Source organism: Crocuta crocuta, unplaced genomic scaffold (assembly GCF_008692635.1).
Source record: "Crocuta crocuta isolate KB4526 unplaced genomic scaffold, BGI_CrCroc_1.0 scaffold299, whole genome shotgun sequence".
Classification (NCBI taxonomy): Eukaryota; Metazoa; Chordata; class Mammalia; order Carnivora; family Hyaenidae; genus Crocuta; species Crocuta crocuta.
The window spans coordinates 10276834-10300729 of NW_027532747.1; the positions used below are offsets into that span (position 1 = coordinate 10276834).

At 36.4% G+C, this 23896-nt stretch overlaps 1 protein-coding gene across 2 annotated transcripts in view; it reads left to right on the plus strand.

Moving 5' to 3' along the window:
* The window catches only part of PPP4R3A (protein phosphatase 4 regulatory subunit 3A), a 37343-nt gene that overhangs the window by 949 nt on the left and 12498 nt on the right, over positions 1-23896 (plus strand). The window contains exons 2-7 of one of the 2 annotated variants that reach the window (XM_077780966.1): positions 11304-11359; positions 14631-14729; positions 18140-18757; positions 22370-22447; positions 22527-22643; positions 23069-23224. In XM_077780966.1, coding sequence (XP_077637092.1) covers positions 11304-11359; positions 14631-14729; positions 18140-18757; positions 22370-22447; positions 22527-22643; positions 23069-23224 — 1124 coding nt within the window. The remainder of the gene's footprint in view (positions 1-11303; positions 11360-14630; positions 14730-18139; positions 18758-22369; positions 22448-22526; positions 22644-23068; positions 23225-23896) is intronic. The other variant, XM_077780967.1, reaches the window with a different exon arrangement.

Consider the following 23896-nt stretch of genomic DNA (forward strand, 5'->3'; position numbering starts at 1 on the left):
AATTTTATACGAGGTTTTTTTTTTTTTTTTTTTGATTGCTTTCATGATTTGGTTGGTTCAGTTAACAGGTGGGGAGAAATTGGCCGATAACTTTAAAACCTTTTAAATCTGCCTTAGTGCCTGTGCTTCACATATTGAAATAGCTCTCACGGTTCAAAGACCAAGTGTTTCGCATTTTTCAAGACTTCTTTTCTTTAGGGATTGCCACTTCCCTCTGTGGGATACCTTGAGTTTCACTTAAAATGTTCACATCAGGTGGAAAGTATTTTCAGGTTGTTTCTTCTGAATTTGAAAACTGGTCCTGTTACATTAGTATATAATTTCATTCCAGCTATTTCAGTTTATTAGGATTGTAGTTGTTTTGTATCAGAATTATTACAAACTCGTTTCAAGGAATTTTACTTGGACTTTCAACCCAGAACTCCCAATTCCATGAAAAACAAACAAGACTCCCCCTTCTGTGATTGAACACTCGAGGGACATCGATTTTCAATTTGATTTGAAAAATTGTAATTTGGAGTAATATTGTCCACAGGTTATCTTTGTAAGGCTGCCCAAAATAATTTAATTGGGGAGATTATTTCCTGTGGGAGCCATTTAAAGGATTTTGAACATGTTGGATATATTTTTCTGAGGTCTGTTGTTTGCCTCTTAAAAATACAAGTTTGAATGCATTAGTATGCTTTTGTATGTGACTGTCACATAGTCACCACCACTCTAACATCTCCTTTGGATGTTTGGAAAACTTTTTACATAAGGAGTTGAAATTATCGGCTTTGTAGGTTAACTTCCAAATGAAAGTGTGGGTAGATTTGAAGTCAATTTTTTGAAATCTCCTAACTTAAAATAACATGGATAATCTTCACATCATGTATTTAATTGGACTCATTATACAGAGTTTTCTGTTTAAAGTATTAAGTGTTGTGTTTTAATGTCCTACTATCCTAGGGAATCCTACTGTTCTAACGTTCTAATGTAGGGATCTGGCTGTTTTACGTTTTAGTTTTTACCTCTTTGGAAATAGCCCTTAAATGCCCTTCCTCTTTTTGGAAAGTTTGGAACTCTGCGATAAAACAGGTTGAATGGCAAAAACAAAATGGTTTTAATTTTTTATCTTTTAATTTTATTTTTATTTATTGATAGAGAAAGAGAGCTGAAATAAATATAACTGATGTGCCCTTGTTAAGTTTAAATGTAAGGAAAACTAAATCCAAAGAGTGGGCTTAGAAAATTCCAGCACACTTATGAAACAATGTCATAAATAATCCCTAGTTTGGGGGTGCCTGGGTGGCTCAGTCATTTAAGCGTCCCACTCTTGATATCGGCTCAGGCCACAATGTCACAGCTAGTGGGATCCTGTGACATCGAGCCCGGCACCAGGCTTTGCACCCACAGTGCTGAGCCTGTTTGGGATTCTCTCTCTCCGTCTCTGCCTCTCCCCACCTTGTGCATGCTACCTCTCAAAAATAAATAAATACTAAAAAAAATTTTTAAATCTCTAGTTTGATGGTTAATGTTTTTTCTAATAGGAAATCTCCAAATAGGATCAAAAGTAAAAAAAATATTGAGTACCTACTATGTGCCAGAGACTGTTTACTTGTATCATCTGGTATAGGTACTATTAGTAGTAGTATTTTGCAGATGGGGAAACTTAAGGCTCAGACAGCTAGCCTCCGGCTTGAGATTGTTACTATTTGTCATTAACTGTTTCTAGCCTGTTAAACTCTCATTATTGCTATTTACTTGCATTTGCTGCTTTATACTTAACAAACTCAAAAGTTTATTTCAAAGAACATAAAAATAATTTTTAGCCTAAAGATATTTAAAATTATAGTGTATCTCCAAGCCACATGAAAGTTTTTATTTATATGGAGCGCTGATTTGGGTCATCCATTACTGCGGGCTTCTCCCCTTCTCCAGTATAGGATAATTGAGAATTTCTGTATTTATTGTGGTGAACAAAATGAAGAGTATTTCTGATTTTCCATAAAATGACCCCTTTATCTTGTTAGAGGCCTTTATATACAACACTGAAAATTAGGAAGGCCATTTCTGAATGGAAGTACTTGTCGCCTCCCTGTTGACCTGGCACATCTTTCTGAGTCAGTGTGCCTTTCCCCTCTGAACTGAGTGGCTTGGCAAATCTGCAGCCCACCTTGCCTTGGAGGAGAGGGATGTCCTGCAAGCTTTGAGCCCATTTTTTAGGTTGCATCCTTAGTAGGTTCCTACTGGTAAAATATATTGTATGGACATAACCTTTTCTTTAATGAAGACATTACCTCATTTCTCTGTAAGAAGCAGGTACCTTTACAGGTACCTGCAGAATTCCATCTAACAATAAAAATTACTTAGTATTGTTTTTTTTTTTTTAAATCTTCTTTCAGCTTAAGCTATACCTGTTAAGTTGCTTGAAGTGAAGGATAATAATGTCGTCCCTTACCTTGCCCTCTCAGTTTATTATTTCACATCATTCTAATGTCTTCATTATGGCTTTTACCACTTCCATCTTCCAATTTTAGAATTGATAAAAGAATTTGCAATTTCTCCACGTGGTGAAGGATAGGTTTTCTTTTCTTTTTTTTTTTTTACACATAAGATCATAGCCATGCTCTTTATTCTGGATTACTTGCCAAAATCAAGAATAGTGTTCTTATATTTGGTTTTAAGTAATTTTTACATTTCAAAATAGTTTCATCTGTTGTCTGACTTGTTTCAGAGTCTAAAAGGTTAAATTTTCAGTATTATTTGAGACATGAAGAAAATGAAACATGGGGAAGTGTTTTTGTTTAAGGTAGCACTGCTAGCTGATGGTACAAACTAGAATCCTGTGCTTCTGCTTCTTACAGAACTTAGTTGTAGGTAGTGCCTCACCCCCACTATAATTAGAAAAGGAGGTCAGAACATTTGAGGTGGAAAGCCTGTTTTGTTTTGTTTGGGTTGTGATTTGAACAGAGATAGTATCAGCATTTTTTTTCCCTCATAAATTATTAAGCAGTATAGAATCTTGTGTACAGTAAGCATTCTAGCTTTAGCTGCTAAGAAGAGCTCAGTATCAGTAGTGGGAGAAATATTTCACTTTGAAAAGTTCACTTAAAGACCCCTCTTTTTTCTTTCTTATGTAAACCTACTTTTGTAGAAAAATAGTAGGTGTAGGGTAAGCAGCCCTTATTTATCATCTGTTGCTGGTAGTAACTTCTGACAGTTTGAAGTCCACCAGCGAGGTAGGGTGTAGGTGATCGGGTGGGACTCTAGTGAAGGCTTGCACAGGTGTGGAACTTTGTAATGTAATGCTATCATCATTTTTCCCCCCTGAAGCTTCATTTCAGTTTTTATTTTTATTTTTTTAATTTTTTTAAATGTTTTATTTATTTCTAGGAGAGAGAGAGAAAGACAGCGTGAGCAGGGGAGGGTCAGAGAGAGAGGGAGTCACAGACTGAAACAGGCTCCAGGCTCTGAGCTGGCAGTCAGCACAGAGCCCGACACGGGGCCCGAACCCACGAACCGCGAGATCATGACCTAAGCGAAAGTCGGACGCTTAACCGACTAAGCCACCCAGGCGCCCCAACATTTCAGTTTTTAAATGCTGTGTGTAACCTGAGCCATAAAATCAGGACAGAGGAACTTGGAACACAGAATTGCTATAGGTTTAAAGGGTACACTGGTGTCCTATCCACATGATATCTTGGACTTGCCATAACTCATTTTTGTTGGTGTTTTCTTCTAATGAAGCACAGTACTTAAGCTCCTGCCCTTAGTTTTGAGCATTGATTGAGGATAGTATATCAGAGATGAGTAGATATTAATTGCTTACTGTGGAGTGACAGAGCTGGACCTGTTCATTCTGAAATCCTTAAGTTAATTTATACAAATCTAAACCGTTTCTTTAACAACCTGTACTTGATTGGTTGGCTGAAAATAGAACCGTAAAAGTTATAGAAACTATAATATCTCATTTCCCCAGTGAAGGGAAATGCTACCTTCTAATCAAGTAGGCTTTATAGCTAAATAACACTGTATCAGAAGATGAAAAATCTTAACAGTTTTCTTGGAATGTTTCCTAAGTATTATTTACTACAATGTTTTTCTTAAGCAATATAATAAACCTGTTGATTAACCTCTCATTGTAATGTGTTTCTGTATCGTTAGCATTAACTAATTTTTCTACTCTTCAACAGCACAGTGATGCCAGTGAAATGATATTTTGACCATGGTCTAAAAAAAACCCAAATACCTGTGCTGGTAATGTAGTAGATGCTGGGGTCGGCACTTTAATTTTTTGGCTAATATAGCAACTCTATGAGGTATTGTATTTTCTAACCCTAAGTCTTACTCTGTTGACTCTTTGATTATATAGTTTAGTTCTGTGGTCTTTTTTTCTTGCGCTCAGCCAGACATCTAGATATTTTTAAATGTACAATCTTTGAATTTTAAAGCATTTGCGTGAATTCAGTGTATGGATGTGTGTTAGACTATAACCCAAACAGGCTGTCTGCTGGCTGGATCTAGGCGGCTGGCACTAGTAGTAGGTTCTCTGATTGAAACACTTTTGGAATCATACTTCATTAGTGCACTACCAACTACTTCTCACCCAACTCCCCGGAGCTATTTGTTTTGATAGAGGTGTGTTGGGAATTGGCAGCAGGATACAAGAATATAGAGTCAAGGATACATTTCATTTTGTAGGAAGAACAAAGGTGTCGTGAAGCAGGGGGGTAACCTTTTTAATGACCTCAAATCATCTATACTCATAGTTGTACTAAATGTTTTATTGTTTATCTTTCTTGCTTATCTGTCTTTGACAGCTTTTACGGTTGTCTTGGTAACGTTCTAAGTGGTATTTTCCCTCCTATACCATTGTTCCCCCATTTCCTGAATGTACAGACCTCCTTCTTGTCTATATATTTAGGGCATCTATTTATGTTAAGATGCACAGATCTGTCATCTAAAAGCATAGTAGTTCACTATATATATTTAATTCATACAAGTATACTGTTGGTGGCATAGAGGAGCATTTCTGTAACTTTCTTCCCCAAGATATCTTTATACTCCTAAAGCTTGGCATCCCCAAAAAGCTTTGTTTTATGTGGGTTTTATCTACTGATATTTGCCATAGTAGAATTTAAAACTAAGACTTTAAAAAGCTTTTCTTAAGTCAGAATTTAGTGAGAAGAGTGTCTCTTGTTTTGCAGTTTTACAAATCTCTTTGGTTTAATTAAAACAATTTTTTAAAATGTTTTATTTATTTTTGAGACAGAGAGAGACAGAGCATGAGTGGGGGAGGGGCAGAGAGAGGGGGAGACACAGAATCTGAAACAGGCTCCAGGCTCTGAGCTGTCAGCACAGAGCCTGTCGCGGGGCTCGAACCCACGAACCGGGAGATCTGACCTGAAGTCAGATGCTTAACCGACTGAGCCACCCAGGTGCCCATCTTTGGTTTAATTTCTTAACCTGCTTCTGCATTCAATCTTTTGTAGTATCTGTGTAGACACTGAGAAAAATAAGGGCAAAAAAGGTAAATAATCTTTTAATGATATTATGAAAATAGTTTGATTTTCTAGATTCCCTCAAAGAGGTCTCCCACTTTGAGAACAGTTGGAATAGAGATTGTTTCTGGGTTTTTACCATTATGAACACCACTAGCGACCCATTTATTCATATACTTGGCACTGTGTGAAGATGTAGGCTGAATTTTTTAGAACTTTTTTTAATGTTTGATTTTGAGAGAGCGAGCGAGTGTGCAATAGTCAGTCGGGGAGGGGTAGAGAGAGAGAGAGGTACAGAATCTGAAGCAGGCTTCAGCTTCTGAGCTGTGAGCACAGAGTCTGATGTAGAGCTCAGACCCACAAACTGAGGTCATGACCTAAGCTGAGGTCGCTGCTTAACCAACTGAGCCACCCAGGCGCCCCAAGGCTAATTTCCTAGAACTGTTAGACCAAAGAGTAATATGTGTTTAAAAGCCTGATAGATAATAGATAAAATGACCCTCCCAAAAAGTTGTGCTGATTGTCAGTCTTGGTAATAGTAAGAGAAGAATTAAGGACCCTCTTGATTTTTTTGAGGAAGTCTTTGTGCAAAAATGGCCTATTAGAGCTTCTTTGGAATAGACTCTGACAGGCCTTTGTTGTGTAGGAATACACTTTAGTTCATCAGAGGGTGGTTAATTTTGCTAGTGGTTTGAATGATAGATTCTGTAGTGACAAATTGAATTCCATGTATTGATGCAGTCCCCTTAGTTTGATCATGGTCCTGATTTTTCTTTGTGTCCCATATAGCCTTTCCAACTATTTAGATTGAAAGTGGGAAAGCTTTTCTCAAGACTTTGATATTGGGGTTTGCTGTGTAGGCTTGTCTTTCTCTAGTCTCTGTGACAGTGTCTTTGTCAGATGATGAGGAGGTGTCATGGAGAGGGTGAGAGTGAATTCTTGGGGGATAAGGCATCCTTCATTGGAGAGGATGGGTATGTTTCTCAAATTAAGTTTGGGTGGGGACTGTTGTGCGTATGTGCTTTAGTTATTAAGATAACATTGGACCTACCCGGTATCAAAAGCATGTGTTCTTAAATTTTTTAAATGTTTTTTTATTTATTTCTGAGAGAGAGAGACAGCATGAGCAGGGGAGGGTCAGAGAGAGAGGGAGATACAGAATCTGAAACAGGCTCCAGGCTCTGAGCTAGCTGTCAGCACAGAGCCTGACGTGGGGCTCGAGCCCATGAACCATGAGATCATGACCTGAGCCGAAGTCCAGTGCTTAAGTGACTGAGCCACCCAGGCGCCCCAAAAGCATATGTTCTCTTTGATGAGAACCATCTCTATCTCCTGTGATGTTGCTTTAGGCACTTTAGGTCTGCCACTAAGGACCATCTTCCTCATTTCTCTCCTGTTGTCTCTGTTACCATGATGAATGCCTCTCACCTACAGTTGAACTCTATATCCCCAGCCATACCATATATTACTAGGATGAAATCGCTATTCTGGGTACTGTAGCTATAGCAACCGATACAAGTAAACGTGGGAGAAAGGATTGTGTTAATACATGTTAACACTCAACTGGATCTTTTTCAGTTAATTGGAGAAGTGCTCATAACTTGATCCAGTAAAAACTAAGAGATGGGAAAGGGAACCTACCTAATAGATGGCCTAAATATAGAACTAGAAATATGTCTTTGTTATTATCTTAGCCCCCAAACTAAAAGGCAGTTTCCCATGCTCCACCCCTCTATAGCCTGCTGATTTCTTAGGGAGCATGGTATTTGGGGACCAGAGCTGGACCTCCTAAGGTGGTATCTTAGACCAAAGTCATGGGATATGACTGAAAGTGTGTTTCAGAAGAGATACTTCCCTTTAACATCTTGAGTGGCCTGGAAAAAAAGAAAAACTTGCCAACATCAGAAGCTTCTAGTTATGTGCTTATTTTTGCTTTAGCTAGGGCTTTTGGAAGGAACACTTCAAACTTTCAATTTGCAGTTTTTCCTTTCTAATTATCCTTAACCCTGTAACTTTATGGAGAGAGAGTTTTGAATCAAATGCAAAAGGGATTGGTACCTGAAAAATAATAGTTAAACCACTACCACTTTTTAGTTTTAGAGCTGCCAGGTCAGATCTGTGTTTTTCTTTACTTTTTTTTAATTTTATTTAATTTTATTTATTTATTTAATTGAAGTATAGTTGACACAATGTTACAGGTGTGTTTTTTGAAAGCACAGTTTGAAGTGATAATCCACCCCTCTGTACCACCTTGTTTACTCCTACTCTTAAACTTAAAATAAACTTTTCAAGTATAATACATCACAAAGGTGCACAGATCATGAGTATTCTGCTTGATGAATTTTTGCAAAATAACCAGCACTCTGGAAGCCTGTTTCATGTCCCTTCTCAGTCACTATCTCCACCTGTGTACTAACACCACAGATTGATTTTTGCTACTCTTTAAATTTTATGTAAATAGAATTATATGGTAAATATTTGTAAGATTCACATATTTGGTTCATTAACACTACTATGTGGTATTCTACTGAATATTTACACTTTTTAAAAATCATCATTCACATGCCATATAATTCACCCATTCAGAGTGTATAATTCAGTGTTCAGTATATTCATAGAGTTATGCAACCATCACACAATCTAATTTTAGAATATTTTGTCCTCTCTGAAAGAAATCATGTACCCATTAGCAGTTACTACCCATTCACTCTCCCTTCCTCCCAGCCCTACACAGTCCCTGATCTACACCTCTTTGATTTGCACACTCTGTACATTTCATATAAATATGGTCATACAGCATGTAGTCTTTTATGATTGGCTTCTTTCACTTGTAATGTTCTCAGGTTTTATCCATGTTATGAGATATATTTTTTGTGTGTAGCTGAATAGTATTTATTCAGTGGTTTTTGGACATATGGATTGTTTTCCACTTTTTTGCTGTTACAAGAAAAATGCTGCTAAGAAAATACATGTACATATATTTGTGTGAACATATGTTTTCATTTCTCTTGGGTATATACCTAAGCTGGAATTGCTGGTAACTCTAGCAGTTGAGGAACTGCCAAACTGTTTTACAAAGCGGATGCCTTTTTACATACCTCAAGCAAAATATATGAGGGATCCAATTTCTCCACATGGTTGGCAACACTGTCTTTGATTATAGGCATCCTAGCAGGTGTTAAATGGTCTTATTTGTGGTTTTGATTTGCATTTCTTTAATGACTAATGATGTTGAGCATCTTGTATGTTCAAGGTCCATTTGTATTATGTTCTTTGGAGAAATGTCTATTCAAATCTATTGACCATTTTAAAAATTGGGTTGTCTTTTTATTAAGTTGTCAGAGTTCTGTATAAAAATCTCTTAATCAGATATATAATTTACAGATATTTTCCTATTCTGTGGGTTGTCTTTTCACATTCTTGATGGTATTATTTGTAGCACAGATTTTGATTTTGATCATATCTAATTATCACTTATCCAATGATGTCCAATTTTTTGGGGGTAGATTGTGCTTTTGTGCAGTTTAATTTTTTTTTATTTTGAGAGAGAGCACACATGAAAGTAGGGGAAAGGCAGAGAGAGGGATAGAGAATCCTAAGCAGTTCCTATACTTTTAGCAGAGCTTGATGCAGGGCTCAAGCCCACAAACCTTGAAATCATGACCTGAGCCAAAGTCGGACATTTAATTGACTAAGCCTCTGGTGCCCCTGTGCAGCTTAACTTTTATTCATTCAGTCATTCAGTCAGTCAAATGTTTGTTTATTTTGAGAAAGAGGGAGACAACAGAATCTAAAGTAGTCTCTGAGTCGGCATAGAGCCCGATGTAGGACTTGAACTCATGGACCATGAGATCATACTTGAGCCAAAGTCAGACGCTTAACCAACAGAACCACCCAAGCACCCCTGATTTGATTTGGTTTGATTTGATTTGATTTTACTTTACTTTTATTTTATTTTACTATTTTTTAATAGTTTATTGTCAAGTTGGTTTCCATGTAACACCCAGTGCTCATCCCCACAAGTGCCCTCCTCCATGCCCATCACCTCCCTTCCCCTCTCCCCTACCCCCATCAGCCCTCAGTTTGTTCTCAGCATTCAAGAGTCTCTCATGGTTTGCCTCCCTCCCTCTCCCCAACTATTTTTCCCCTTCTTCTCCCCCATGGTCCTCCTAATCCTCCTATACGTGCAAATATATGGTATCTGTCCTTCTCTGCCTGACTTACTTCGCTCAGCATAACACCCTCAAGGTCCATCCATGTTGCTACACATGGCCAGATTTCATTCTTTCTCATTGCCATGTAGTGTTCCATTGTATAGATAAACTACATTTTCTTGATCCATTCGTCCGTTGATGGACACTTAGGCTCTTTCCTTGTTTTGGCTATTGTTGAGAGTGCTGCTATGAACATTGGGGTCCATGTGCCCCTATGCATCAGCACTCCTGTATCCCTTGGGTAAATTCCTAGCAGCAAGCACCCCTGATTTTAAAGAGTCATTACTTAGTCTGGTTCTAGGACATAAGACCTCTTGGATCTTTAATCCAGTTTCATTGTGTTAATTTATGTAGTTTTCTGATGATGGATTGTTTTTGAGGACATAATATGTATTTCAAAGCAAGTTTTTGGGAATGTATTTTCTGCTAGAAACCACGTTTTGAGTATAATTATATGCCACAATATCTTTAAAAAGAAGTTAAGTTTGATCCATAATGTACCTGAATAGTCTGATTTCACTGGGAAATGATAGATTGCAATTTCTGTTCTAGTATTTACAGAAAACAGTGGAAGAATTGTACAAAGATAGCTGAAGACTTTTAATAATGTTGACTCTAGATATTCATTTGCTTGCTGCTTTTTTGTTATGAATGCAACACTAGACAACTTTTTTTTACCTATTTAAAAAATTTTTTAATGTTTATTTTTTGAGAGTGAGACACAGAGTGTGAGTGGGGGAGGGGCAGAGNAAGTCGGACGCTTAACCGACTAAGCCACCCAGGCGCCCCGGAAGTTTATTTTTTAAGGGGCACCTGGGTGGCTCAGTCAGTTAAGCATTTGGAGCCTCCTTCAGATTCAGTGTGTCCCTCTTTGCCCCTCCCCTACTCATTCTCTCTCACTCTCAAAAATAAACAAACATTAAAAAAAATTTTATTTCTGAGAGAGAGTGAGTGTGCATGTGCAAGCAGGGGAGGAGCAGGGAAAGAATCCCCAGCAGGCTCTGAGATGTCAGCGCAGAGCGTGACACGGGGGTTGAACCCACAAACCATGAGATCATTACCTGAGCTGAAGTCAGACTCATCTGACTGAGAGCCACCCAGGCGCCCCAACAAAGCAGAGGTTATTTTCTAAATATCACAAGTTTTATNATAAGAAAACAACTGATTATGTGAAGATGGAGCAGTGTGGTAATTCTGAAACAGAAGTAATAGACTTTCTGAAGGTGAAGTGTAATGTGGGGATGTACTGGGGAGATGGATTGTATCCAAGTCCTGATGTATTTCAGAGATTGAAACCCAGGTTATCCTGCTTCATGCTGCACCATTTCACTACCCTGGGCTGCCTGTAAGTTCTTAGATTTCTTTTACCATCCATTCCTCACTCTTCAGATAATTGTGTCCTTCTTGTTAAAAGTAAACATAGTATGTCAAGTATTTCTTGGGTTACAAGTTCTACTATATTTAAAATTGTTTTTAAAATACTATTTCCTTAACTGAAGTTACATTTGTATCAAGTGTTCAGGAAAGGAAATGTGTGTGTATGTAATGGAATGTAATTGTGCTGCTTTGCAGTCACATAATGGAATATTTTGTTTTTGTTTCCTAGGTTCTCTGCTTTTAGAGTCCAAAATAAATCCTAACACTGCATATCAGAAACAACAGGTAAAATTTTGAAGATGTTATGTTTACCTTGTATATTATCCTCTCAGTTTGGTGATTAAATGAAAATTTGCCATTGACGCCTTGCAATGAGAAATTCAACATACTTTCCTAGTCTTTCTAAAATGTGATTTCAACCAATTTGTATATAAAGCAACCATTTTATTTTAAATTAAAAAAATACTTCAAGTTAAACTTATACTCCAGATATCCTAGCAACTAAGATTTAATTCTTAAAAGTTAAAACTATACAGTTTTCTGGTTTCTCCCTAAAGAAAAATGTGGCTGCTGATGTAATCAGCTGTTGACACAGCGAAATGGTAGAAACTATTTTCTTTGCTGTTGTAGATGCTAGTGCAGAAAGGACATTTCTGTCCCTATACAGCAACATAGTGTAGGCAAGAATCTGATTTCTTACATAGCCAGAATAAGACCTTATAATAATATAATAACGATGCATTCAGTACACTCTTATAGCATTCAAAGAGTGATACCTGAAAGTAAATCTTTCTCTACTTAATACCTACTAGAACTGTCTTCAGAGGGTATTTATTCAGAACACACACACACACATCCACTGAGTGCTGTACAAAGCCAGTGAAAGCAGTTATCAGTCCCCTCATGGCCCCGAAGGTACAGATATAAAATAATTTAGAATAAAGAATATTACCAATGCAGTCATATGTATATATTACTTTGTAAATATATTACTCTATAAATAAATTGTAAAATGCTTTGCTTCATCACTGACCATTAAAATAGTACTAGAAGGAAGTTAGTGTTTGCTTTATTTTGCACATTAGGCGATCCCTAAAGACTGTTACTTGCTTGAAGTCACACAGGTAGTATATAGGACAGCTGATATTAACTCCTAAATCTATTTAATGGTGATGTATTTGTCCAACAAACATTTGGTACAATTTGAAATATTTTCTTAATAGTTTAATGTTCTGCTAACACTGTTGCATTTAATGATCTTAAGAAAACCGTAAGGTTTGATTGGAGTGACTGGAGACTAGGTATTTGCCTTTGATGTTCTATACTACAAATATTAGTGTTTTGAGGTTTTAGTTGAAGAGCTTTTAGTTGAGTAAAAAGCCCATCCAAAGAAAAAAGAAAGATCAAGTCTGTTTTGAGGATGAACGAAGAACTCATGTCTTAACCTATACGTTGTTGGATAAGATGATTTTGGTGAAAATTAGGCTCTTTAAGGAAAACTGAAGAGCAATTCCTAAAAATTTTCAAACTTGTGAACTTGCCAAATGGGCAGTTAGGAGCATATGTCTAGCTGTGCATTTATTTAAGCCCGCAGATGAATCTGAGTTTACATTGTATCAGAGTATTTGCTTATGGCTGTATTAAATCTTATTACTAACGTGATAGTTGGTTTGAGGTTTGTTCCAGTGGGTCTTATATCATCAGCAATTTTCATAACAGTATGTATTCTACCTGTTTTAAAGATGAAGCAGACTCAAGGGAGTTTCCCAACTGACTAATTTCTGGTGTGTTGACCTTACAGTATTAATATAAATAAAAGTTTGAACTGCTACTCAGTCACTGTGGAACAGATGCCTGCCTGGTATCTGTGATCTCTAGGAGTTCTTGAAGATAGTAAAAAGGAGTCTTTGAGCTCTTTTTTAAAAAAATTCTGAATAAAAATTGTCAGTAAAAATTCTGAATAAAAATACAGCATGGCCTATTCAAATGATCATTTATTTAATTCTGGTTGGCATCACTGTAGTTTGGTGAGAGACTACTGGTCCTCATGATTGACAGTTACATAATTGACTGAAAGGAATTAATATGCAGTTTAGGAGACAAGTTTTTAATCAAGGGATCCATCTGTGTACAGGAAAGGGCATCTTCGAGAAAAGTATTAGAAGCTGCCTCCATGTAGACATATCTTTTAAGTTACCTTAAAGATGGTCTAGTCATCTTTTCTTCTTTTTTTTTTTTTTTTTTTTAATTTTTTTTTTTTTTTCTAGGAGGGANTTTTTTTTAATATTTTTATTTATTTCTAGGAGAGAGAGAGAGAGAGAGACAGGGTGAGGGGAGGGTGAGAGGGAGATACAGACTCTGAAATAGGCTCCAGGCTCTGAGCTGGCAGTCAGCACAGAGCCCGATGCGGGGCTCGAACCCACAAACCGCGAGATCATGACCTAAGTGAAAGTTGGACGCTTAACCGACTAAGCCACCCAGGCGCCCCTCATGTTTCCTTCTTAATAGAGGAACCTTTTATCATCCTGGTAGATGCTCGCCTAGCCTTTGCTTGGCAGTTACTTCTTAGATTGATTTTTTTTTCCTTTATGTTATACTCACATCCTCCTCTTAATTTCTAATCCTTTTCTTTGGACCAGCCTGAAAACATGCTACATGATAGCTGTTCTATGAGGCTTCTTTTTAAATATAATCCTCCCTGGTACCATTTAAAATTTCATATATGAGTCATACACATCTCCCACTTGGGGGGCTCTTTTTTGAAATAGTTGATGGCTCCATAACAGTGTATATGCTTCTTACTCTCAGTAAGTTTGAAACAATATCTTATACCCTATAAATATTTTTGATCTTACCATGCACCTTGTAGAATACTGTACTATAGAGAATATAAAATGGTCTCCGTATTGTAAGTGTAGTATCTTGCAGAAATTATATCTTAATAAAAACTGTTGAATTATTCATTAAACTTACTACCATTAAATAAAAGCCTTTTTGTTTAGGAGGAGCAAAGGGGTTGTGACTGGTAGGAGCATCTTACTTCTTGAACCACAGCACTTTGATGAAGGTTGAAAAACTTGTGTCCAGATAAATGTTCACATATTACAGATTTAGCCAGTAATTTCATGGGCTTCAGGTGCCCCAGGTAAAGAACATTCAGTTTTGACAATAGAGAGATGAGAGAAGGAATTTTCTTTATTAATCCCATTCTCCTAACATGCCCTAGTTAATGAATGCTCAGGCTTCCTTGCTGGGCATTTTGACTACAGCATAAAATGTATTTAGTGTGCAGGCAAAAAATTAATATAATGTTTAGGTTTGTATCTTCTAGTACATTTAGAGTGGTCACTTTATAGTGTTTTCATATATTTGTTAACTTCTCCTGAAGGAAAACATTGTTTTTGTTTTACAGCCAGATATAAACAGGCATTTGGCAATTACCAGTATCAATGTTGCTGACTATTGTTTGCAATTCCTTGTTGCTCTGTTTATTTAAACCTTATACTTTGAAGTAGTTTGTGGTAACTGATATTGATCAGACTTTTTTTCTCTCAAGGACACTTTGATTGTGTGGTCTGAAGCAGAAAATTATGACTTGGCCCTTAGCTTTCAAGAAAAAGCTGGATGTGATGAAATTTGGGAGAAAATATGTCAGGTAATTTTAGTAAACTAGAAAATTAACATGTTCTCTGAGTAATTTTTTGTTGTGCTTTTAGCTAATGCCCAAGATTTTAAATAGACAGCATTTCATATTTCTTAAATTCACTGTTGTCTGTGAAAACCTTGAGTTATAGGCACGTGTAATTTATTGACCCCAATCTGTCCAGCCAAGACCTTTGCTGAACTCCACACTTTTATATCCAGCTGCCTTTGAGAGCTCTGCCGTGAGTGTTCACTAGTGTCTCAAATTTAATAGTTCAGAACCGAACTCACTCTCCCCGTCTGAATCTGTTCATTCTCCCATCTCCCTCATCTCAGTAAATGCCATCCAGTTGCTGAAACCAGAAACTTGTGGGTCATATTATCCTTTCTTCATCACTTAACATCCGTTTAGTCCTTCAATTAGAATTCATTCTCTTACCTTTATTTTTACTGCTCTATCACAGTTTACTAAGCCACTGTCATTTCTTGCCTTGTTTATTCCTTTCATCTTGACTGGTCTTTGCAAATCTCCCACAGCTAGAATGATCTTTTTAAAAATGCCAATCTGATCATCTCACGTTGTTCAGTAACTTCTAGTAGTTCTTGACTATCTCTTCCACTTCATCTTGCATGTTCTCAGTTGATTCTGGAATTTCCTAGTGACTCTAGTACCTCCGCAGAGTCACATGGTCTCCACAGTCTTGTTGGGTATGCATTTATTATGCACTCTGTTTTGCATTCATTATATGCTAAAGCCACTGGCTCTTGTTACAGACTCATTTAAACCATTGCATCCGAAGGACAGTTTCTCAGTCTCCAATGTATTTTAATTGGAGAATCATCTTCAGCAGGTTCTTTAATTTATTGGTTCTCAAAGTGTGGTTGTCAGACCAGCAGCATGACCTGGGAACTGATAGAAATGGAAATTCTGAGAGCCCCATCTCAGACCTACTGAATCAGAAGTTCTGTTGAGTAGGTCCTAGTAATTGTATTTGAATTACATTTGAACAAGCCTTCCAGGTCAGGTTTTCTTTGTAAAGGAAGAGATAGTAAATATTTTAGGCCTTGTTGGCTATACAGTTTCAGTCATTCAACTCTCATGTTGTAATACGAAAGTAGCCACACGTGGCACATAACTAAAAATCGTGGTTCTCTGCTAATAAAAACTTATTTACAAAAATTGGTGGTGGGCCACATTTGGCTATCTTTTGTCAATTCTTACTTTAGGTGATTCTCAATGCACCCTGAAGTTTGAGAGCCACTGCTTTAATAAAGCTACAGTGTTTCCTTATAAATATATATAATTTATTTTTGCTTGATCGCCTACTCAGCTGTGTTCTTCATATATTAACCTGACCAAAAAACTGTCCCTTTCCTTTTGCTAATGTGTGAAAGACTAACATTTATATTTGAATGTCTGTCTTCAAACTTGTTCTTTGCTTTCTTTCCCATATGCTGTTTTCATAGCACATGCCTCTAGATTTTGTCCTGTGTAGTTCTCCCATAGAAGGAGAGGGGGAGATTAAAGAGCTTGGGTATGCTAAAGGCATTCATTGCTCAGACAGATCTTGTTCTTCTTTTTTCTGAGTTGAACAGTCTCACCCTTGACACAGTCTATTTATTATGGCCAGTTCTTAACTCAGACCTGGACTCCATGTGTTGCTGTCATGCCTGGCTTTAATAAATTTAATAAATTGCCTTTAATAAATTGACAGATCTTCACTACACTTAGCTTGTAATTCTTCATTTACACGTGGGGCATAGGTAGTAGTACTTGTGTATTTTGTCTCTAGTAACTTTCCTAGGACTCACTGGCTATTCTTTTCTGATCTTCCTCTTCAACTTGTACATACTTTAGATTCAAGATGTTTCTCAATCAGTCTTTTATGATCCTGTCTGTACTTACTAATTTCTAGATCCTAGTTGGTTCTAGGGAATGCATTACCTTTTACTCTTTTGAGATCTTACATGTTTTTCTTATTCTTGAACTCTGCTCATTTCTTGATCGAGAAACAGCAAAAAGTCTCCCCCATTTTCTAGTATCCTCCTTGATAGTAGATATTAGGTTTGTGTATATCTCTTCTTCCTTATATTTTTCATGGCCTCCACCTTCTCATTTTCTTCATTTCTGTCTGACTGACTGCTAAGACTTATTCTTTAAGGAAGACTCTTGTAACTTATTCTACCTTCCTTTTGTTTTCATTCTTCATTACTTCTTTTCTGAAAGTAAGACTGAAATATGTTTGTCAAATCATTATAATGCCACCTGGATTCCCTGAGCAGATCAAATTCCAAGAATATCCTAACCATGGGCCTTTTTGATTACCTTCATATTTGCAGATAAACTCAAGATAGCGTTGTCATTACAATAAGGGTTCTTGTCTCTTTACGTTTGGTTTTTTTAACCAAATGCTACTGTATTTATGTAAAGTCATAGCCTGAGTGTCAGGAATCTAAAGCTGTATTGAGGGTTTATGTAGTTAACAAATCCAAAGCCACATTGAGACCATGTTTGGTACAATCTGTGAATGTGCCTAGCTGCCTTTCAGTGGTATTGCCCACTGGGTTAAGGTCAAGATGATATCAACTTACAGCATAATTTCAAGACCTATTCCAGGCCTTCTCCTCTTCCAATATCCATTAACAGTCTCTCTTAAACATGCTAAGCAATTTCAGTTTCTTGGCCATTTCATATAAGGTCTAAGTTTTCCATGCCTTTATCATTCAGTGTGGCCTGTTGGGCTGCTAAATTTAGTGACAGTGTCTCAAATTGTAGGGCTAAGATAGCAAAACTCACTTTATTTCAAAATAAGTTCTTGCCCTTTGGTAAAAATACCCTTTTACCTTAAAATGTATTGTGAACACTGAGAGCCCATATATTGACATAAAGTTGGGGCTTACAACAAACCTTCCGGCTTCTCCAGGGGATCATGAAACTTATAGATTTGGGTAAATAGACAGGAAAACTTCCATGGTTTGGTTACTTTTAGTAAATAATCTTGGGGAGTGTACTCTATTATGTTGTACTACATGTATGTTACAGTTGCTTTTTATAAATAGTTTCATTTTTGTGTAACTATGCTTGTTTCCCATAGTTTTTCTTAACTTACATTTTTGGGCCACCAGCCAGCGTTCATAGCATATCATTGACCCATTTTGGTCCAAAGCCAGTTTGTGCACGTTTGTTGGCCCTTGCTTTCAGGAGTTGATGTCAAAATTTTCCTTGTTGCATACAATTACATGTATTTTCTGTGATCACAACATTATGATGTTTGATATTTATTTGAATTTTGCTTAAACTTTGGTGGCTCTCCTGGCATACAGTGCTAGGATTCTTAAAACATCTCTTGTATTCATCTAAGAATGTCATTTAGATTTGCTTGATGATATTCTGTGACAACTATTGTAAATCTTATTCAATAGGTTCAAGGAAAGGACCCTTCAGTGGATATCACTCAGGATCTCGTAGATGAATCTGAAGAGGAGCGTTTTGATGATATGTCATCCCCAGGTTTAGAATTGCCATCTTGTGAATTAAGTCGCCTTGAGGAAATTGCAGAACTTGTGGCGTCATCTTTACCTTCCCCCCTGCGTCGTGAAAAACTTGCACTAGCACTGGAAAATGAGGGTTATATTAAAAAGCTCTTAGAGCTTTTTCATGTGTGTGAGGATTTGGAAAATATTGAAGGACTGCACCACTTGTATGAAATTATCAAAGGCATCTTCCTCTTGAATCGAACTGCTCTTTTTGAAGTTATGTTTTCTGAGGAATGTATAATGGACGTCATTGGATGCTTAGAATATGATCCTGCTTTATCACAACCACGAAAACATAGGGAATTTCTAACAAAAACAGCCAAGTTTAAAGAAGTGATTCCCATATCTGATCCTGAGCTGAAACAAAAAATTCATCAGACATACAGAGTTCAGTACATCCAAGATATGGTTCTACCTACCCCTTCAGTCTTTGAAGAAAATATGTTATCAACACTTCACTCCTTTATCTTTTTCAATAAGGTAGAAATTGTTGGTATGTTACAGGTGAGTTAGATCATTTTATTTCCCTACTTACGAAGATACCTCCTTGATTGATACCATTTAAATTGTTAATTGATTTAGCAGAAGTAATTTGTTGTTCCTTTTAAATACCTAAATTGAGTTTTGACTTTTGTCTGAAGGAATGTATGTTGGTGATATTAGAAGAGACCATAATATATAACGCTGTAGGACAAGAAGGGTGTTATGTTTGTCTCAGGGAAAGTCAATGTGATAAAGAAATACAGCTTGAAGACAGTAGGGGAATGGTCTTAATGAAATGGTTGAATGTAGAATTTTAGGTATATTAATCTGTCAGTTCTGCATAGCATAGATACAAAGAGAAAAGAAAGATAAGATGAGGAACCCAAGAAGTCATTAACTGTAGAATATAAATTCTGTAGAATTGGTAACACTGCCAGGTAATTATATATAAAGGAACCCAGTTTTAGGGTCAAGGGAATACAGCAGATGTTGGCAAATTACAGCTGCAGGTCTCCTTAACCAAAGGGTATGCTTTTGTCTTAGATGGGAGTATGGGGAAGTTGGATGTGAATATGAGTTAACAGCTCCACCTGTCACTTATTAGCTATGTGACTTGGGCAACTTTCTTAACCTCCTAAAGCTTCAATTTCCTGAAGGATGGTGACACTAGTATCTACCCTGTAAAGTCATGTGAAGATAAAAGATCATGCGTGAATATGATGTAAGCCTCATGAGCATTATTTTAAAGTATCTATTAATATTTGCCATATTAAACCCCAAATTTTCTTTTTTACAGTATCCCCAGTCTCTCAGGTCTGTGTTTTAGGGAGTTTGCATCAGAATTGCCTAGGGTGTAATGTTTCCTGGATTCTGTACAAAGCATGGAAATCAAAATCTATGAGAGCTAGCCAGTAATCTACATTGGTAACACATTCAAAGTCCAAGAACCTCTCAGTATGTTATCCTCTAGTGTAGGAATTAGTCTAGTCTAACCGAAATAGATCTTTGCACTATGCTCAAAGTTCTGTGATTTGTGTACCTGGCATATTTTTTGTATTTTTGATGCCCATGATATTGTAAGAATAACAGCTGATATGACTTGAAAGATATAAAACTACCTCAGATCTACAAATAATTGAAACCTGGTTTTGTTAAAGGAGGCAAATGTTGGTAAGAACTGCTTGATAGCACGTTATGAATAAAGCAGTAAGTTTAATTTTTCTGGTGGTTCCTTTTCAGAATATTGTTGTATTTTCAGGGTCCTTGCCTTTGTCACCTTAAAAAAACAAAACTATCAATTCAAATAGAAAAGTCATTTACTAACACGGCTGTCCTGGAGCTAGGAATAATTCTAGTTCATGTTGACTTGATTTGACTTGTTCTCCATTCTTTTTAAGACAGACATTTAAACAAATAATATAGTCAGTACAGTTAAGGACAATACTAATCTCTGTACAATGTATTGTGATTGATATAGAACAGGGAGAAGGTTCCAGTACCAATTTCTATTTGTTCTTTGATAAGGATCTAGTTTTTACTGGAGCCTCTGTTCTGGTTTCCTTGATAGTCCTGAATGCTTCTGGTCCTTTCCTTTAGCTCTACATGATTCTCATTTTGTTATGCAGGGATTTGTCACTTCTGTGTTTTCTTGGTCTTCATACCTGTGAAATGCCAGTTTTACTAATTAAGTATGAATTATTTCAAGTTATTGAGTCTTTGTTTCCCTACAATATGCTTTGTAAAATCCTGGCTGCCAGTGCTATAATTCTGTTTCTCTTGATGCAGGACACTTAGATCCTAAGTGCCGCTATGAAGGAAATAATTTTATAAATTTTCGAAAAAGGATGATTGAGACATAATTTAAAGCAGGTTCTATGCACCTTATGTACACAATTATACTCTCTCTCTCTACTATTAACTGCTCTGTGTGTAATATTGTTGAACATTTTTTTAAAAACATTCTTATTCTCTCAACTTCTGTATTCCCAAATAGGGCAATTCAGGGAATCTTTTTCAATCATTTAATTTCCAGTTGGTGGGATAGAGTATATCTGGGATACGTCTTGAAATTGGGTGCCACTTGAGGTATGGTTGTTCGTACATTTTAGAAAAAGTAAAGGTAGGAATAACAAATTTAATATCACAGAAAATGTTTCCTGAGCACATACAACAGTGACTATGAAGTTTATAACCTAGTGGGAGATTACATACACCACATATACATACCTATATACATGCATACTATGTATATATATATTTAGACTTGGGCATGTCTGTAGGGCTGAAGTAGTAGTTGAATCTAATAGTAGTGTAGAGTTAAAGTAAAACAAATATTTTAAAATATATGTATATATATAATATACATATGTTTTAAGTGTATGTATTTATTTTGAGAGAGATAGAGACAGCGTCAGCAGGGGAGGGGCAGAGATAGGAAAAAAGAATCCCGAGCAGAGAGGAAAAGAGAATCCCGAGCAGGCTCTGCGCTGCCAGCTGTGGAGCCCAGTGCGGGCTCAAACCCACAAACTGTGAGATCATGACCTGAACTGAAATCAAGAGTCAGGCACTTAACCGACTGAGCCACCTAGTTGCCCCAAAGTATAACAAAATCTTAGTTAAAAATAATGATGGAAAAAGTTAAACAGATAATCAGGAAGGTCTCTATCACCTCCTGTGCTTAGTCTTTGGGTAAATTTCTTAATCTGCCTCGATTATAAAACAAGGAGGTAAGATTATATCTGAGGTTCCTTCCAAGTTCTGTATGGACTTACCCAGATTAATATCCTATGAGAGTACCTCTTTAATCTTTTTCAAAATAATGCATATTAAATTTTATGTATATGGGATAACTTTAGGTAATAGGTATTTTTTTAAAAGCTCTGCATTTAGCTTTTTAAATAATTGAATCATTTTGTGTCTTTAAAATGTGAAGGAAGCTTTATCTTTTTAAAATATATTTTTTAAATATTTATTTTTGAGAGAGAGCACATGAGTGAGCAGTGGAGGGGCAGAGGGGAAGGACAGGATCTGAAGCGGGCTCTATGCTGACAGCAGAGAGCCTGATGTGGGGCTCCAACCCATGAGCTGAAGATGGATGCTCAACCAACTGAGCCACCCAGGCGCCCTGAAGGAAGCTGTAATCTTAATTTTTACCCTCATTTGAGAGATTGTAGAACCTTATCCTCTAAAGATAAGGTTTTAAAACCCTATGTAAATGAAGGGATTACAAACTATTGCCCATATCCGATTTTATAAGTAAAGTGCTATTTGAACACAGCCACACTCATTTACATGTTTTTTATGGCTGTTTCTTACTATAACAACAGAGTTGAATAGAATAGTTGTGGCAGAGACCATATGGTCCACAAAGCCTAAAATATTCACACGGTGGCCCTTAAATAGGCTTAGGAGATTAAGCCTTGCCAAAATATAAAGAATAATTTTCCTGCATAAACCCCCAGTTTCTCCTTAATAGTTTGGTTTTTTCCTTCTCTCTTAAAAAAATTTTAAAAAATACTGTCAATGCTGTCTTTCCTTTTTCTAGTTATTGCAACTTATATCTTCTATAGTATCTGAAAACTATGTTTTAATATACTCTTACCATTAGCATAAATTTATCCTTTAATTTAACAGGAAGATGAAAAGTTTCTGACAGATTTGTTTGCACAACTAACAGATGAAGCAACAGATGAGGAAAAAAGACAGGAATTGGTAAGAAATTTGATACTTATGAAAGGCACAAAGCTAAAACAACAGATTTTATATTCACTTGTCCTTTTTCTTCTTTTAGGTTAACTTTCTAAAAGAATTTTGTGCATTTTCCCAAACGCTTCAACCTCAAAACAGAGATGCTTTTTTCAAGACTTTGTCAAACATGGGCATATTACCAGCTTTAGAAGTCATCCTTGTAAGTTTGTTTCTCTTTATATTTAATTTGCATTATGTTTTTAATCCACAAAAATTAATATATTTTTATGGAATTGTTTGATTATAGCCAATATTTAATATTAGCTGTATATTACTACATAAAGTAAAAACTATAAAATTCTATTATTAGATAAGGGTCCTTAAACCTATTGAAAGGATACTCAGGAATTTTCCATGTTTTTAATAATAAATTGTTAAATTTGCAGCCTTTTGAAATGTTTAGAAAAGTAAACAGGAATAAAAGAAAGTATAACTTTATCCTCAGAACAGGTTTTACATGCCACATTACCTTGACCTCTCTTTCTACTGCATTGTTTTCTTGTAATTTGTTAGGTTTTAGATTTACATAGCTGTAAGTTCCATACTGTTATAATTCTAGGAGAAATAAGTGCTTTTTATCCACAGGGCATGGATGATACACAGGTGCGAAGTGCTGCTACTGATATATTCTCATACTTGGTTGAATATAATCCATCCATGGTACGAGAGTTTGTCATGCAGGAGGCACAACAGAATGATGATGTAAGTAAGAAGTTAACAGAGCAAAAAATAACCAACAAGGTAAATATTATTTGCGCTAACAGTAAGTATTTATACCTGGGGAGCTGTAACTGTATACATTATTCATTTTTAAAGATTTAAATAGCTGATATTTGGGAAAAGTGTAGCCATAATATACATGGCTTTTTCTTCTCCTAAATTGGCTCCTGTCTCAGTTTAGAAATTGTGTCTTGCAGCAGTTATTTGTTAATGCTCACCTTAAATTTCTTTTTAAATTTTGGAGATCACATTTCTTAATTCTGTCATTAGCTTGATATGCTCTCTTGTTTTAATCATTTAATCAATAAGTTATTCTCTGTATGTGGAATTATAAGTAACTTCCCTAGGAAAACATTGGCTTTGCTAGGGGTAGATTCTCAAAATCACCAAGAATGAAGAAAGGAAGCACAGTCCCTTGGAAAAGTATTTAGGGTACTTACTTTACTGCCTAACCATTAAGGAACAGGCTGTGGTCTTATTCACACACACACACACACCCCACCTCAATTTTAAAGTCAGTGAGAGAATTTGTAGTGTGAGGGGTGCTCCTGGAGGGACGGTCCATGGCATATGCAGTGGCCCCAAATGTGCTCTTCTCTTTTTAGATAATTGATCCAGTGATCCTGAATTTTTTTTCCTCCTGCTTCCATAAAATTTTAGAAGTAACTTTAAAAAATAAAGGCATATGTTTTG